The sequence below is a fragment of the Cheilinus undulatus genome, linkage group 15 (genome assembly GCF_018320785.1).
Source record: "Cheilinus undulatus linkage group 15, ASM1832078v1, whole genome shotgun sequence".
In the NCBI taxonomy this organism is placed as follows: Eukaryota; Metazoa; Chordata; class Actinopteri; order Labriformes; family Labridae; genus Cheilinus; species Cheilinus undulatus.
The window spans coordinates 25,534,140-25,549,017 of NC_054879.1; the positions used below are offsets into that span (position 1 = coordinate 25,534,140).

Sequence of the window (14,878 nt, forward strand, 5' to 3'; positions counted from 1 at the left end):
TAAAATTATTTCTGAATATTAGTTTTAGTTATTTAGTTAGTTTTAGTTAACTCTAATAACCTTGGCCCAGGCCTCACAAGAGCATAGTAACATCAGAAAGGCCAAGGACTGAAAGACGCTGACTTTTGTCCACATGCTCAGACTCTCGGAACTCAGCGAACCCATCACCCTATGTGCGAGTCCAAGTCTGTGGTCGATCTCAGCCTCACAGTCAACTGCTCAGGAGATATGCATTCCCAACACTTCAGCCTTCATACTCAGCAAGTCAAGAGGCCCCACAAGGACATCTACAGTCTAGGCAAGGATCCCTGCATCATCAACAAAGACCAGATCAGGTCGCCAAATGACACTCCACATTTTACTGCCCCTGTTGCCTGGCCCATTATCCAGTCCTACAGGTACTAAAGAATATCTTTATAGTCAAGTGTCTGCAAAAGGTCAAGACAAATATTTATTGAATTTAATTCTTCTTAATTCAACAAACAAATGTTTCTCAAAGTGTCTGACTTTTCCTCCATAACTGGGGGTTATCCTGCTCTGTATGGCTGTGGTTTCTGGATTTCACTGGTTTGATTTCACTGATTCCCTCGAGAGAGTGAGTGCAACTGCTGCTTAGCTAGATAGAGGAAGAAAAAGACTTACATTTTCTTTTTTTTTCTGTTTTGTACAAGAGAATGTCTTACACGTTGACTTTAAAACAATCAAGTATGCTTACTTGCTGCAGGACACAAATAAATACAGAAAAATGACTTCATCTAATCAAGTCAGTTCAACTTTTAACAAATAAAAGACAGAATCCAGAGGTCCAAAAATAATCAACATTTTCAACAACAAAAATAATAATTCAAGTGGAGAAAGATAAAAATGATGACACTAACAATTATACAGAAGTGTTTGTGCTTGTGAGGACATTAACCCATCACCTGAGACGACGTACCTCGAAATAAAAACACAAATGGTCCATCTTTCTTCAAAATAAAACAAACGTAAAAAAGTCATCATCAGCTCCCTGACTACAGATCTGTATTTAGTGGGTGCTTGAAATAAAGTGCAGGATATTTCTAGCCATAATTTTAATATTCTAGACTTTTTTCATACATGTATGAATTCATCTCACTGCTCAACAGAGAAATCACCCAACACTGAAAGTTTACATTCTTGTAGCATGACAGAAAAAACTACGAGCGATGCTGATGTCCTGTCGACTGCCAGTATAAAAAAAACTGTCGTTAAGTTGAATTTGCACTGATGGGAATAGAGAGAGTGTACGTGTATGTAGTGTGGTGCGTTCAGATACAAAGCGAATCAATGACACTAACCTAACATCCAATTCAATAAAAATAAGGATAATTAATGATGAAAAAATACCCAATCAGAAATCAATATTCTACTTTTTGTAGACATTAATGAAGCAGAAATGTCAAATCACATCTCTCTAGCTAATTTTGAGTTCATCTATAGTCTTTTTTCTCTTTTACCAATTTCAATCTGAAGCTAGAGACTGTTTTTATCATCACCTGTCTCATAGTCATTGTCCTTATTTGTTATTTTGTCTATTAAATCTATAAAAAATAAGGAAAACAATTTTACATGATGTCTTCAGATGTTTTGTCTTGTATTTCCAAAATATCAAAAATATTCTACATATTTTACAAATCTTTAAGAAACCTCGGACTACTACTTGCATTTTCAGAAGCAAAGACAAGCAAATGGATGGTACTATGGCTTTTGTTTTTTTTTTTTTTTGATAAAAAAAAGAAAATACTGTGATTTTTTTGCCTTGCATTGGCAAGCACTTACTTAGTGGTACAAGCCCTTTGTCGAATAACAACATCCAGTTTCATAGAGAAATATCTGCATCGTTTGGCTGGCTACACACCAGCTGATTTTTTTAAAGATTTATATTGAGTTTTATTAATAGAGGAGGACACAAAAAGGAATTTTAAAATCTTATAGTGTCTGCTAAGGCTGGCCAATCACTACACGAATACAAACCTGATTCTAGACCAGATTTATGATCATGGGGTATCCTGAGTGGAGGCCCATCGCAAACTACTATTTGACCATTTGATTCTCAAATGTGTGGTGTCAACATAATTATTTTACTGCTATGAAGGCATGGATGCCCTCAATAAAAACCACGCAGTCACTTGGTTCAAAAGGGGAGAAACAAAAAAGGCTACAATTTATGGCTCAAAAGTTCTTACAGTTTTAATAACCCATGTCACTTCCTGCTGTGTACAACAACGCTGGTCTGGAAGGATTTTAAACAAATGCATACAGAAAATAATGAATGTCAAGCTGCCTCCAAACTTCACTGCTGCTGTGGGTCCTCTGTTTTCTCTTGGGTATGATTCACAATCAACGAGGCTTCAGCTTAGCAGTAAAATAATCATACTGACACAACAAACTTGGACAAAAACTCAGTTTGTGACGAGCCTTGATTGGGCCACACCCATGGATAATTTGAGGGGCCAGATCTGGCCTAAGGTCAACTTGTATGAAGCCAGCTTTAGAACATCTATTGTGCAGGACATTGTGGGGGACATGAGGCTTTGTTTGCTCTGATGTTCTGAAATTTAGATCCGCAGATATTAACTTACATCATGTTAAAACACTTAAAATAGTTTATAGTAGGGTCTGTTGGTAAGAAAAACAGGAATGAATCACATTTACCAGGGCTTTATCAATGAAATATTTAAAATCAGTGTTGATTTTTGCATTATGCATGACTTTTTATCAAACGGATGCTTTTAGGAGGCTTTTTCTTTTTTTTATATGCAAGAAGGGGGGGGCTGAAAACCTATAATCCATTCCATGTGTTATCTTTCTCTTTCACTGCATACAGTTTAAACACTTTTTTCTCACTATTATGGATGTACTTCATTTAACTTCATTTATGTTTTTCCTCTAAAAATCTACAAAAAAAGATGTCAAATGATTGAACTTAGTGCCTTCATAAGTCATTTTACAAACACTTTAACTACTACAGATATTTAATTTACTTTCAGATAAGACAGATCAAAATGTCCCATGAGCCACAGATTTATCGTTTATGATTGCTCATATTTAGCATCCACTTTTCAAATGGTAAAACTGAATTACTTGCAATGAACGTACACCAATTGTCAGGCTTCTCTTCTTTGCAATGCACCAGTTGGGCCACTCCAGGATCAGACAGCTCAGTGGCTTGGTACAGGAATAGATATAGTATTTCCTAACATCTGTAAATGTACCCTCTTTCATATTTTCTTTTATAAATAAAATAAATGATGGAAATTTGCAGAATGTGACAACTTTGCATGCCACATTTTGTCTGACCAAAACATTCAGATCACAAAAAGTCCAAAATTCTCAAACTTAAAAATTCACTTCTAAAACTCAGCTTCCACGGGCGAACTGGTTTAAATCATATGCACACCCATGCTTCTGCAGATTTCCTCCTTCCTCCTTCACTTTTGTTTCCTCTAACTCTAAATCATGCTTCGTGTTGTATCTGAACGCAGAAAGATTTGTAAAAGTCATCTTAAAAACTCATATTAACCTCTCTGTGTCACTTTGAATAAACTCAACTGAGCACTCTTGACTGCATTATTGTAAACAAAGGACTCATATGATAATATGACTTGAAATACAACACAATGATCCCGCTCCCTCCCCCACAAACAAAAAGAAAAAGACTTACAAATCCATACTGAAAGAAAGAAAAAAAAACATTTAGGCCTACGTTAATTCCGCTTTGTTTGTGGTGTAATCTAGATGTATAAGGCTGGTCCAGTCAATGCCAGAGAGAGATCTGGTCTTTAACAGAGTCCTGCTGCATGACTGTTCCTGGTCAGCTGGTCAGAGGTAGAAACCGGTGGCTGGAGGGTCGGGGAGGCTGGACAGAGTCTCGGGGACGGGCATCTGTACAGCAGGGGGTGCTGCTCCGTTCATGTTGGGCAGAGCACATCCGCCTGGGTACGTGCTGCTCAGGATGCAGCCGTTCTCCATCTACATGAAGAGAGAGGGCGTTATGAACACAAAGAGGAAGAAATGAATGAATGACTGTGGGGAAAAGTTTTTGATTTACAGAAAACCTAAGAGGACAAATATCAGTACATTTGATTTTAATCCATTTTACTATGATAATGAGTACAATTTGGTTGTTTACTCAAATATTGACTCATTTATCTCTTCATCTTGGGATAAGAAAGCTGGGATTCCCATGATAATGTCTTAATCCACAGAATAACTTTTCACAGCAAACAGGAATCCTTTCTCTTTGTTTAATTGTGATTTCTTTTGAGGTCCACTGTGTATCATTTTTCACTGGTTTATCTGAGTGATTGAACATTTTCCAGACATTTTGGCAATTTTCGTGTTGTTACTGCCAATAAGAAAATATATTTTACTGTACAACTCAGTAGCTACTCAGCAAGGCCGCCTATATGGGGAGATAAAGGGGAGAGCTTTCAGGGGCCCAGCCATGAAGGTCGGCACAACCATGGTGCGTTTCAAAGTTAATCTTTGATAAACATATTTATTATGTCATAAAAAATCAATAATTTTTCTGTGCTTTTGAAAACAAAGTCTTTTAAAAATGTAAACCCCTTTTTATAAAACAAAATCACATGTTTTTGATTAACATTAACAATTTGGAAGGCCACAATTTGCAAGTAATGTCAGACTTTGTTGCTAAGCTGTGATGTACAAAAACATCAATATGCTAGATAATAAAGTAGAAATAACTTAAAAGGCTTTTATGTTTAAAAGAAACAATAAAAATAATTTTAGAATTAGGAAAGTGGCAAAAATGGGTTGAAAATGGCAAAAAAAAAAAAAAAAGAAATGGTGAAAAGTGGTTACGCAGTGGTAAAAATGGGTTCAAAGAGGCTAAAATGGAACACATGTAGTAAGGATGGGTTAAGAAAGGCAGAAAAGGGTTAAAATGGGTGCAAAATGAATAAAAGTGGCTAAAAAGTGAAAGTGGCAAAAACATGCAGAAAAAATGATTAAAAAGTAGAGTGGAAAAAATTGGGTCAAAGAGGCAAAATGGGATACAAGTAGAAAGAAAAGTGTTAAGAAAGGCAGAAAAGAGTAAAAATGGGTTTAAAATAAAAAAAAGGCTTAAAAGTGGCAAAAATGTACGGCTAAAATGAATCACAAATGGGGAGGGCCTAGTCATTGGGTTATTCAGGGGCCCTGCCAATTCTTTGGGCAGGCCTTCTACTTAGTACTCAGTACTTAAAGTACACTTTAAATTAAATGTTTTTTTATTTGTACTTCAGTAGATTTATAGACCAGCGTTTTTACCTCTACTTAGGTACATTTTAACCAGAGTAACTATAACTTATACTTGAGTACAATAGTCATCTATCCACCTCTGGGGTTTAGAGAGATCTTTATTGCTCTGATCTGATCAGGAGACAAACAGAGATGCTCTGACTGTAGATCATAAATATCAACATTCAATAATTATGATCAGAAATCCTGTTTAGCGTGGGAACACCAAGGACAGCTGAGCACACCCCCGTGGATTGTCATGTGGAACGGAACAATAGCCAATCAGGAAACAAGCTGGCTGAAGGAGGTAGCACAACAAACACAGCCATGGTAACAATAGCAAACATAAAATTAGTTGGATGTCAGAAATACAGGATCAACTTTGTGGTAACAATATAAATATACAACGTGCCCTGTAAATCATCCCACAGTTGAGCTGACAAGAAAAAGAGCTGGACCCAAAACAGCAAAATTTTTCAAACTGGGAAAGATCTGAAAACTCTTTAAGTATGTGCCAGGACTAACCAAACCTTAAAGAAGTAGTGAACACTTAAACATTTTTTTTTCACACTTGAGTATCTGACAGAGCTATGATAAAACACATCAGTGCTGTTATTTCTGACATTTGCACCAAACTGAAAAAATCTGCTATTTACATCTTTAAATTAGCTCAAACAGACGTCTGCCTTGAAAAATCTTTTCTGAAAAGGTAGGGCTTATGTGACGTAGAAACCTACCATTGGTAGGTAGGTAGAACTTTACCACCCCTAACTGACTTTCCCATTCAGAGACCACTCCCATCCTATCCTGCCTGCACCTGCACTGCCTCGGCTCTGAGAGCTCTGGCTTTAGTAACGCCAATGAGCCAATGGCCCGAACAGGTAGTACTCAGGACCACAATGGTCTGCCACCACTCCACAGCTTGCTCCAGGGGACTCTGGAGGGGAAAATCCTCCACCTCAAAAGGTCGCTCTGACGCAGCAATGCTGCAGGACTCTGTGTCACTTTCTGGCAAGGGGGGGCACTGTCACTTCCACTTCATCCGGAAAACCTCGTCCTCTAAAAAAACCAAAAACAAAAACAAAAACAAAAACAAAAAAACAACGCACCTAACTGCCCTCTTTCTGTGCATTTTTTGAAATCCTGAAGTGGGTGGAGTTAGCTCTGAGCTGGGGGTTCAGTTACTCTGTAAACATCTCCTCTCAAATTCTGCAGACCACAAGAACTCAGCCACAAGCCATTCAGTACAAGTAATCTAGTCTCAGTCAAACAAACTCACAGCACTGTATGTTTGCTACAACCACAAACTTTTTATTATTGATCTAGTAAAACAAAAATGTAATTATCTACCTGATCTCAGTTTAGTTTTCTCTCATCTCCAATTAGAGATCACTTAGTTGGTGAACACTGATTTTCAATGCAAATGTCACAGCTGTCTGTCCACTGAAATTTGGGGTGTATGAGATGTTGACAGATTCCTAGTGGGCGACACAGTTGGAATTTTAGGGAAAGGTCAAAGTGCTACAAAATTATGACATTATGAGTCATTGTGACTCATCTTTTGTGCTATATCCACAGCATGGTTCATCTGATATGTGGGGGTGTTTTAGAACAAAATACTGGTGATTCAAAGTTGGGCAATTCAACGCAAACTCTAAAGATCACTATTAAAGCCCATTTTCAAGTGAAGATAGTTAACTCCAAACAAAAGAATGGCTGCAACTAACAGCTCATCACTGGATTATCTGGTAACACTTTACAATAGGGAACATCGGGAAAATTGGTTGTCAAGCTAGCTGGTTTATTGAGTTCACAAATCTGGTCCCTTTGGGATGAGACAAAACACATGCTCTGTTTTCCCTGTGCAAAGTAAGTGCTTCTTAAATAAAACACATATGATTAGCACAGAGAAATGTGTCACACATAGCTCTTAGAGACATTTGCTGAGAAAACAGGGTTTACATTTTCTTGTTGTCAATTGTAGATACAAGTTCTGCACACATCTGTTTGAATATAGAGCAGGGCTACCTTTGGTCAAAGTAGGACTCCGAGGAGAATCTTTTGGGAATCCTAAAATGCTGCATTAACTGTAAATCTATCTACAGTGTATGTGCAACTTTGAAACTTTGATCTGAGATAAGGGCTTTCAAAAAAATCTCAGGATTTCTGCATTTAATCACGATTAATTGCACCCTTTTTGTCGCATTCAAAAATTCCACTATTTCGCATTTAAAACTGTTATTGTCATTTTTGGATCTTTCTAGAGTCTTAAAAGAAAAGGATAACAGACTTAAAATTTGGACAGTGACCTGGTTTTATAAGTAAACTGAAGAATTAACCAAGAAAAAAGGAACTTGGTTTGGATTGTAAATGTAATAAATGAACTGTAAAAGGGGTGAATGTTTGATATCACACGGTTCAGGTGACTCTTGGCTTGTCCACTTGGCTGTCTGTGAGTTTTTTTTAAGTGAAATGAGACATTAAAGGGCAGTGATGGATTTATTTTATATCAGTGTGGCTTCAGGGATGTGTGGCTTAACCTAAGTTTTTTGAAAGAAATAATAAAATAGTGCACTAATTGTAGATCATACATAATCACAACTGATGCAATTGATTTGGACAGCCCTACCTGAGATATACAGATATGAAATAAAGCATTCTGAGGCCCAGCGAAGTCATAAATTAACATACTAATACTGTTACTCCTAGTGTCTGATAACAAAAGTAACTTTCACTGGTTATAAATAAGAACATCACAAGATCTTAAAATAATTTCCCTTTTATCTACTAACTGTTGATCATTTATGACAGGACTCAACCCTGAGCACCAATGCTAGAACACTAAACAGGGAGAATGTCATAAAAAACCTGACAAAGATAAGACCCTATCACACAAAGCATTTTGAAAAGTCTTGAGAACCTTTTTCCAGAGATAGCAGAAAGCTTGATAAATATATGAAAATACTTTCTTTGGTACCAGTAGAAATCTTGGGCACTAAAAGTGCACTGATTGATAGGCATAAGACTAAAATCTAGCAATTTTCAGCCAGCTTGGCCCTGACCAATGACTTGCCTGTGCCACAAGATTTGCTTTAACATCCATTGAAGACAAAGTACCCAAAATAATATTTTTCTGTCAATAAATGGTTCTTTAAAGAAAGAAACTCCAAACCAGCTAAAATCTGGTAGTTTAGGCAAGGAAAAAGTAGGAATCAAAATTGGCCAGTGGACTGCAATTGTTACACCTCTGCTATGAATGATTCAAGCACCTCACCTTATTGGGACTGGGGTCATGAGGGATCTCAGAGGTCACGATACCATAGTGGTCCATCTGTCGACAGGGCTTGCTCACTCCCAGGATCTGCTCCAGGGAGGCGTTGGGTGGAGGACATTGCGACAGACTGGAGATGACCTGGGCCAGAGGAACTGGAATCTGCTCCTGCTGCTGTTTATGATTCATCCCTTGGAAAGATGAAACCGTGGACTCGGCTACGTGCTGCTGTCCACTCCTCCCGAACATACCACTTCCATTTACAGAATAATCCACACTGTCAATATCAGGCATGCTATAATCCATGCAAGGATCAAGTGAGGTGTTTGTCAGAGGTTTTTGGCCGTTGTCGAGGCAGGAAGTGCTGCCAAGACCCTCGCTGAATCCAAAGTCCTGCCACTGGGATTTTCCTGCCGAATTCTCTGTGCTGGACATACCACAGAGTCCGTTGAGGTTGGTTGCCTTCTGTTTGGCATGGCACTGCTGTGAGAGGTGATTCTGCATCCTGGGTTGCTGCTGCTGAAGGAAGCGTTGATGTGGTTGCTGCTGCTGATGAAGGTTGCCATCCAGCTCCGAGGTCTTACCATTGAAAAAAGTCTGTTGTGTGTTGTAGTGATCCAGTGGTATCCCTGCACTGGTGAGAATGTCTTGGGCTGACCATTGTCCATTGGGTATAGGTTGGTTTTGGCCCAGTAGGTCTCCGTTGACCATTGAGTTAGCCAAATGGTCAGTCTGCTGGTCCCAGTTGTGTGCCACTTTACCTGGTCGCATGTTGAGGTGCTGTTGCATCTGCTGGGACAGCTGGACGATGGGAGCCTGACCCACCAAGGGAGGCTTATGGTGAGGAAACTGCATTTGAACATTAGTATCAGGGGTGGAGTTACTTTCAGGTCCTGAAATGGTGGTGGCTGTTGCCGAGGAAGTGCTCGGAGGAACCTTTCCTCCAAGATCCATGGAATCAGTCTTACCCTCGATGGAGTCGTAGATATAAGAAAGGATCTCATCGTTTGTGAGCAGATCATCCAAGGTGGGCACTCGCTCAGGGTCCATCTCAACTCTGATCATCCTCTCGTCCAGTAGGAGCAGCTCAAGGTCCTCGGCACTCAGCCCCAGACCCTCCAGAGCTCCGAACAGTTCCCCATTAGAACACCCCCCCTCCTCTGAATCCACAACCCCCTGACCTTCCAATGAGAGCGAGTCCAGCGTGGCCAACAGAGGGTCAAAGCTGGTACTAGGCTCTGTGATGCTCGAACCCAACACACCATTATTCGGCTCCTCCCAGTTCCTGTGCAAGCTGGACGGTTCAGATTCAGAGAAGCCCATTTGGTCACCAAAGAAGCTGCTAAATGACATTTTGGGCTCCAGGGCAGGCTGGCAAACATACACTGATTCATCCTGACTCATGAGCGCCCCAAGAAGAGAGCCAGGGTCAAGACCATCCCTGACCAGCCTGTCAGTCCGACTCTTCTTCGACTTGGTGCCATTTTTCTCATGGCCTCCGTCCCTGAAGCTCGCTATAGGATGGTTGCACTGGTAGAGCAGGGCCTCACCTGTAGCATAGGTGAAGGGTAGATGCATGGAGCGCTTACGCAAGTGTTCTCCACCCTCTTCATCCCTACAGAGACAGAAAATCAGATTATTCTCCTGGGTCTGCACTATGGCAATTCAGTACAAATAGTCAATAGATCTATCTTGACTTGTTGTTCAATTCTTACCCACCTTTCCATGATTGCTGAAGTCTTGAAGGGATAGTTTGGTGTTTTTAAAGTGGGTTTATGAGGTACAAGTGACAAGTACCTCATACAGCCACACTGAAAACACCAAACTCTCTCTTGAAAGTATTATGTGTAAAACAGGTTGGCTACAAAACCTCAGAGACTTAAATTTTTGGATTATCACTTGACATTACCTCTGAACTGTTATAACAGACAAACAGGACATTGTCGTTTGTCTCACTTAAAACTGATTCTTAAATACCAGTAGGCAATTTCAAGGTTCTGCTGCAGTGTATTTGCTCGTCCATGAACTTATAAAACTTGCTGGTTTAGTCAAACAACATAAATGTTTAGAAACATACAAAAGAGGCCTCTGGGTGGCGATGATGTAGTCTGGTTTGCCATTCTTGTACACCAGCCTGGCGTTGGCCTGGACCCATTTCCAGCGGTTCTCCTTTGTGAGGAGCCTGAACACTGTCAGACCGCTCTCTCCAGTCTTCATCACTGCAAATATGGAACACAACACAAGAATTATTAGATATAAGATTAGATAAATTTCATTGTCCTCCAATAAAATAGCACACAGCTCTGAAGTTCACCATTCAGGAAACATAAAAACACACTGAGTAAAAAAATGACAAAACAATAAGAAAGGCTCCCATGTGCAAAAAAAAAAAAAAAAAAAAAAAAAAAAAAGATTGATAAAAAAATTTTTTTTAACAAGTCAAACAAGACTAAAATGCTGTTTAAGGGTTGAGGCATCAATAAGCTGTGGTGTTTCTCACACACTGACAATACATGGGTAGGCCATACTGTAGGGCATACTGTATTAAAATACACCCAAGTATATTTACAGACCATGTTTTCTTACCAAAAAAAAAAAAACAAACCCAAAAAAACAAAAAAACAAAAAAACAAAAGAACCAAGAAAATGATATAGTCACCTTCTGCGCATGCAATACAGGCACCCCCTTGTCTATGCCCCCAGAAATGCACCAATTTAGGTGGGATGTCTCACATGAAATATTAAGTTTCATATGACATCATTTACCCAATATTCTCCAGAAACTTGCTGCTAATACCATCCAGTACTTCTGCACCAGGATGATGGTTGCAATATACAGCCTCAGCAACAGAAAGCCTTCACATGCAGCTCACCAGCTATGATAACAATAATGAACGAGAAAAGCGCTCGGACAGAACAGACCTCCGCCATCAGCCCTATCTCCCAATGGTACAGAATCTTTTAAAAAATTCCTGGATCCAGACAGTGATCCAGATCACTTCCAAAATCTAATCAGTTCTTCCTTATGCCATTTCTGACCTTTCCTGAAAATTTCATCAAAATCCATCCAAAACTTTTTGAGTTATGTTGCTAACAAACAAACTAACTAATAAACTAACCAACAAACCCCCTGATCACATAACCTCCTTGGCGGAGGTAATTAATACTGTCAAAAATGCAAAAACCAAAAAAATGAAGCATGTAGAAATAGACAGGGAGGAATGGTAATCTCTACCACCCAAGTACATAATAAATGTGTGGGAAATAAACTGTGTTTTAAAATTTGTAAAAGCAGCCCAATATAGGATATTTACCTACACTACTACAAATAAAAATGATTATGCATTCATTCATTAATGGAGTTACGATTTGGTCAGCAAGGCACCTTTGTTTTTGCTTACTTTTAGGTTGTCTCCTTTTTTGTTTAAAATTGTTTTTTTTTTTTTTTTTTAGCTCTTTGTGTTTCTTTGTCCTTGTTTGTTTCCCAGATAAGTTTCTAGTTAAGTGTCATCTTTTTCATTTCCTCTGTGTGTTCTTCTATATTCTTTTATTCTCCAGTTCTCCTCTGTGTTTCCTGTCTTATTTTGAGGTTTGCCTCCCATGTGTGACATCTGGTTTCTTCCTGGCCTTTGGTTTTTCCCTCCACCTTGATTGCACCTCATTTGGTTCACTTGTGTCGAACCACTATATAGTGAGCAGCACATAGTGGACTTTTTTGAAAAATACAAAAAGAATTTCGGACACCAATCCGGCAATGATCAACGTTGTCATTGCCATCTCAAAGTTAAAATGTTTAGCAACAACGACTCATAGATATCCTTGACAACAGCTGAGGAAAATTGAAATTAACAGTGGAATTTCCCTGAAAACAAACACAATGTAAATATTTTCCCCCCAAAATTAAAATACTAATAGATCAAAAGTTTTGTGACTTATGTGGCCAAAAAGTCATTATTATTTTCGTGCATTATCACTTATTTTTGCATGTAGATGACAGTCTCTTGTCTTGTAATTCCCAAAGGGGGAAAATTACTTCGTTTTGAATCCTTAACACTTTCTTAAAGATGAAATACTTTGGTTTAAACCAATTTTAAAAAGCATAAAAATGTACTGATCTGTGTTCCTGTGCTCCTCTTGTTCATCTGTCATGTTTGAGAGCAGCAACCGCAATGCATGATGGCAAATATCGCTGGGCTAGTGACCATCAATTATTTAGTACTTTCTCCCTTCATATGGATTTCTTCAGTGTTCCTTCATGTCTTCTCCTGCCATTTGGTGGCTCCAAAAGATGGGGAACACATTAATGGAGGTTTAATCATGCAAATCCTTGGGAACAACAGGGAGTAGTGACATGATGATTACAACTTAATGCGAAGCCATAACTATAGGGAGAGATTTATGGATGGAGGTGAAAAACAATGTTGGACTGATAACTCAACTGATGGAGGTATTTTCAAATAGAGTCCATTTTTAATATTTGGTCTTAAGTTTGGAGATTACTCCATTCTTCAGAGTTTAAATTCAGCTTGCTTCTCCACATTGATTAATCTAGTCTGACCTTCTCCCTGCTGTATGGAGAGCGCGGTCAGTAAACATATCTGACCTCTAAAGTGAGTGTTTGTTGGTGTGTCTCTATGGATCATCTCTGATGCTTTGCTCACTCAGTGGATTTGCGGTTCCTATCCTCTCCTCTGGCAGCTCTGCGCTGTTGCTCAATCTGCTCTGTAATCCAGCAGGATTACTTACGAAAGCTGTCTGAACTCTCTGACATGTTGGAAGAGGAGTCCTCAACTTTTATGACAGCACTGACTCTAAAATAGCAACATTTTTCTGTCAGATAAACAGAGGGGCATGGATTGCTAATGCATATGTTTTGTATTGTAAAACTACTCTTGATAGACCATTGTGAGCATCTGTATTCATGCATGAGTCTTTTTTGTTCATTCAAGGCACATTCAATGTTTTTAGGACTTACTTCTGACATGGTTCTCTGCACAGTACAACATGTCTGCTGCATGGATGAACTGATAACCAGACCCTCGGACCCTCAGTTCAGCCTCTGTGTACCCCAGCACAATCTTCCCCCTGCACAAAAACACCATTATTCATTTTCAAACCATTGTATTTCATGGTTGCTCTTGCATCTGGTGAATGAACTGCAGAGTATCACTACAGAATAAATTCAAAGACGAACACAATAAGAGTTTCTTCCTACTTTGCATCACAGGCCAGTGGTGTGAAGTCCAGTTTGTGTTTGGTTCTGAAGATCATGTTCTTGGTTCTGATCTCCAGGATGGACGGAGGCTGCAGAGGAGTCGCGATGGCGAACAGAGCGAGCTGAGACGGAGCTTTTCCACCGTTTTCCTGCCGCTGGTTCTGTCCGTGTAGAAACTTGAGTCTGCCCTGGATGTTTAAAGCCTGTAAGACATACACAAGTGCAGATCGGAATTAGTTTACAGACATTCAAGTCTTATCTGTCATAACTTATCAAACTGAGATATTTTAATTAAGACAAAACATGATATATTGGTATACTTTCATTGAATACGACTAGATCTAAACCCAGAGTGAACTGTGTTCCAACAAAGCTCATAGCCCTAAATATAATCCACTTTTCTGAGAAACTACAGGGGCATCTTAAAAAGTCTATTGGCATGGATACATTTCCAGTGATTCACCTTGGTGAGCCCAATAGGAGGCTTGTTGAAACTGATGACCACTTATCCCCAAGTGTTTGGTGCAAATACATTTGTTTTACCGATCCTTAAAGAGTTAAGATGTCATGTTTCATATTTATGACTCCAGTTCATGCAGCTTCCAACAAAAACAACTATAGCCAATGAGATTGAGCAGACATGGAAGATCACCAACCGGATGTAGCTTGCTTTACAGCTCACAAACATGGCAACGAAAAAAAACACGACTGTGTGAAAAGCCGGGGGGGGGGGGGGTGAAAGACGATCAGCTTGTGGAAATATGTCAAGAAGATTACTGCTTTTACACAGTTCATAAAAGACATAGTGACATCATCTGGCCATATTGTCTTAATTGTCCTTTTCAAGGATTAAATGCTTAAACTGACTGAAAATGTCCTTATATCTGTTATCTTCCAGGTATTTGATATTGGTTAAGATCTAAAATCATCCAGTGTGTGATCAGTCCTAGTCCTAGTTTTCTTCTCCGATACAGTTTCTCTGATACAGTATTGAGCTTGACTATAAATACCATACTTGGAGTCCATCCCTAGAAATGTCTGAGCATGGTGCCCCTTGATCCACTGACTCTAGCCTCAGTCCACTCCCTGTGAAGCTCCCCCAACTTCTTCAATTGGCTTTGCTTGAC

General features: G+C 39.2%; 1 protein-coding gene across 1 annotated transcript in view; it reads right to left on the reverse strand.

Annotated features, from left to right (window-relative positions):
• Nucleotides 1–3,843: 3,843 nt before the first annotated feature.
• Nucleotides 3,844–14,878, reverse strand: part of LOC121522611 (aryl hydrocarbon receptor-like) — a 77,933-nt gene continuing 66,898 nt past the window's right edge. The window contains exons 7-11 of the mRNA XM_041807155.1: nt 13,752–13,954; nt 13,512–13,621; nt 10,614–10,755; nt 8,540–10,151; nt 3,844–3,993 (exon numbers count right to left, since the gene is read on the reverse strand). Of these exons, the coding sequence (XP_041663089.1) occupies nt 3,844–3,993; nt 8,540–10,151; nt 10,614–10,755; nt 13,512–13,621; nt 13,752–13,954 (2,217 nt within the window). The remainder of the gene's footprint in view (nt 3,994–8,539; nt 10,152–10,613; nt 10,756–13,511; nt 13,622–13,751; nt 13,955–14,878) is intronic.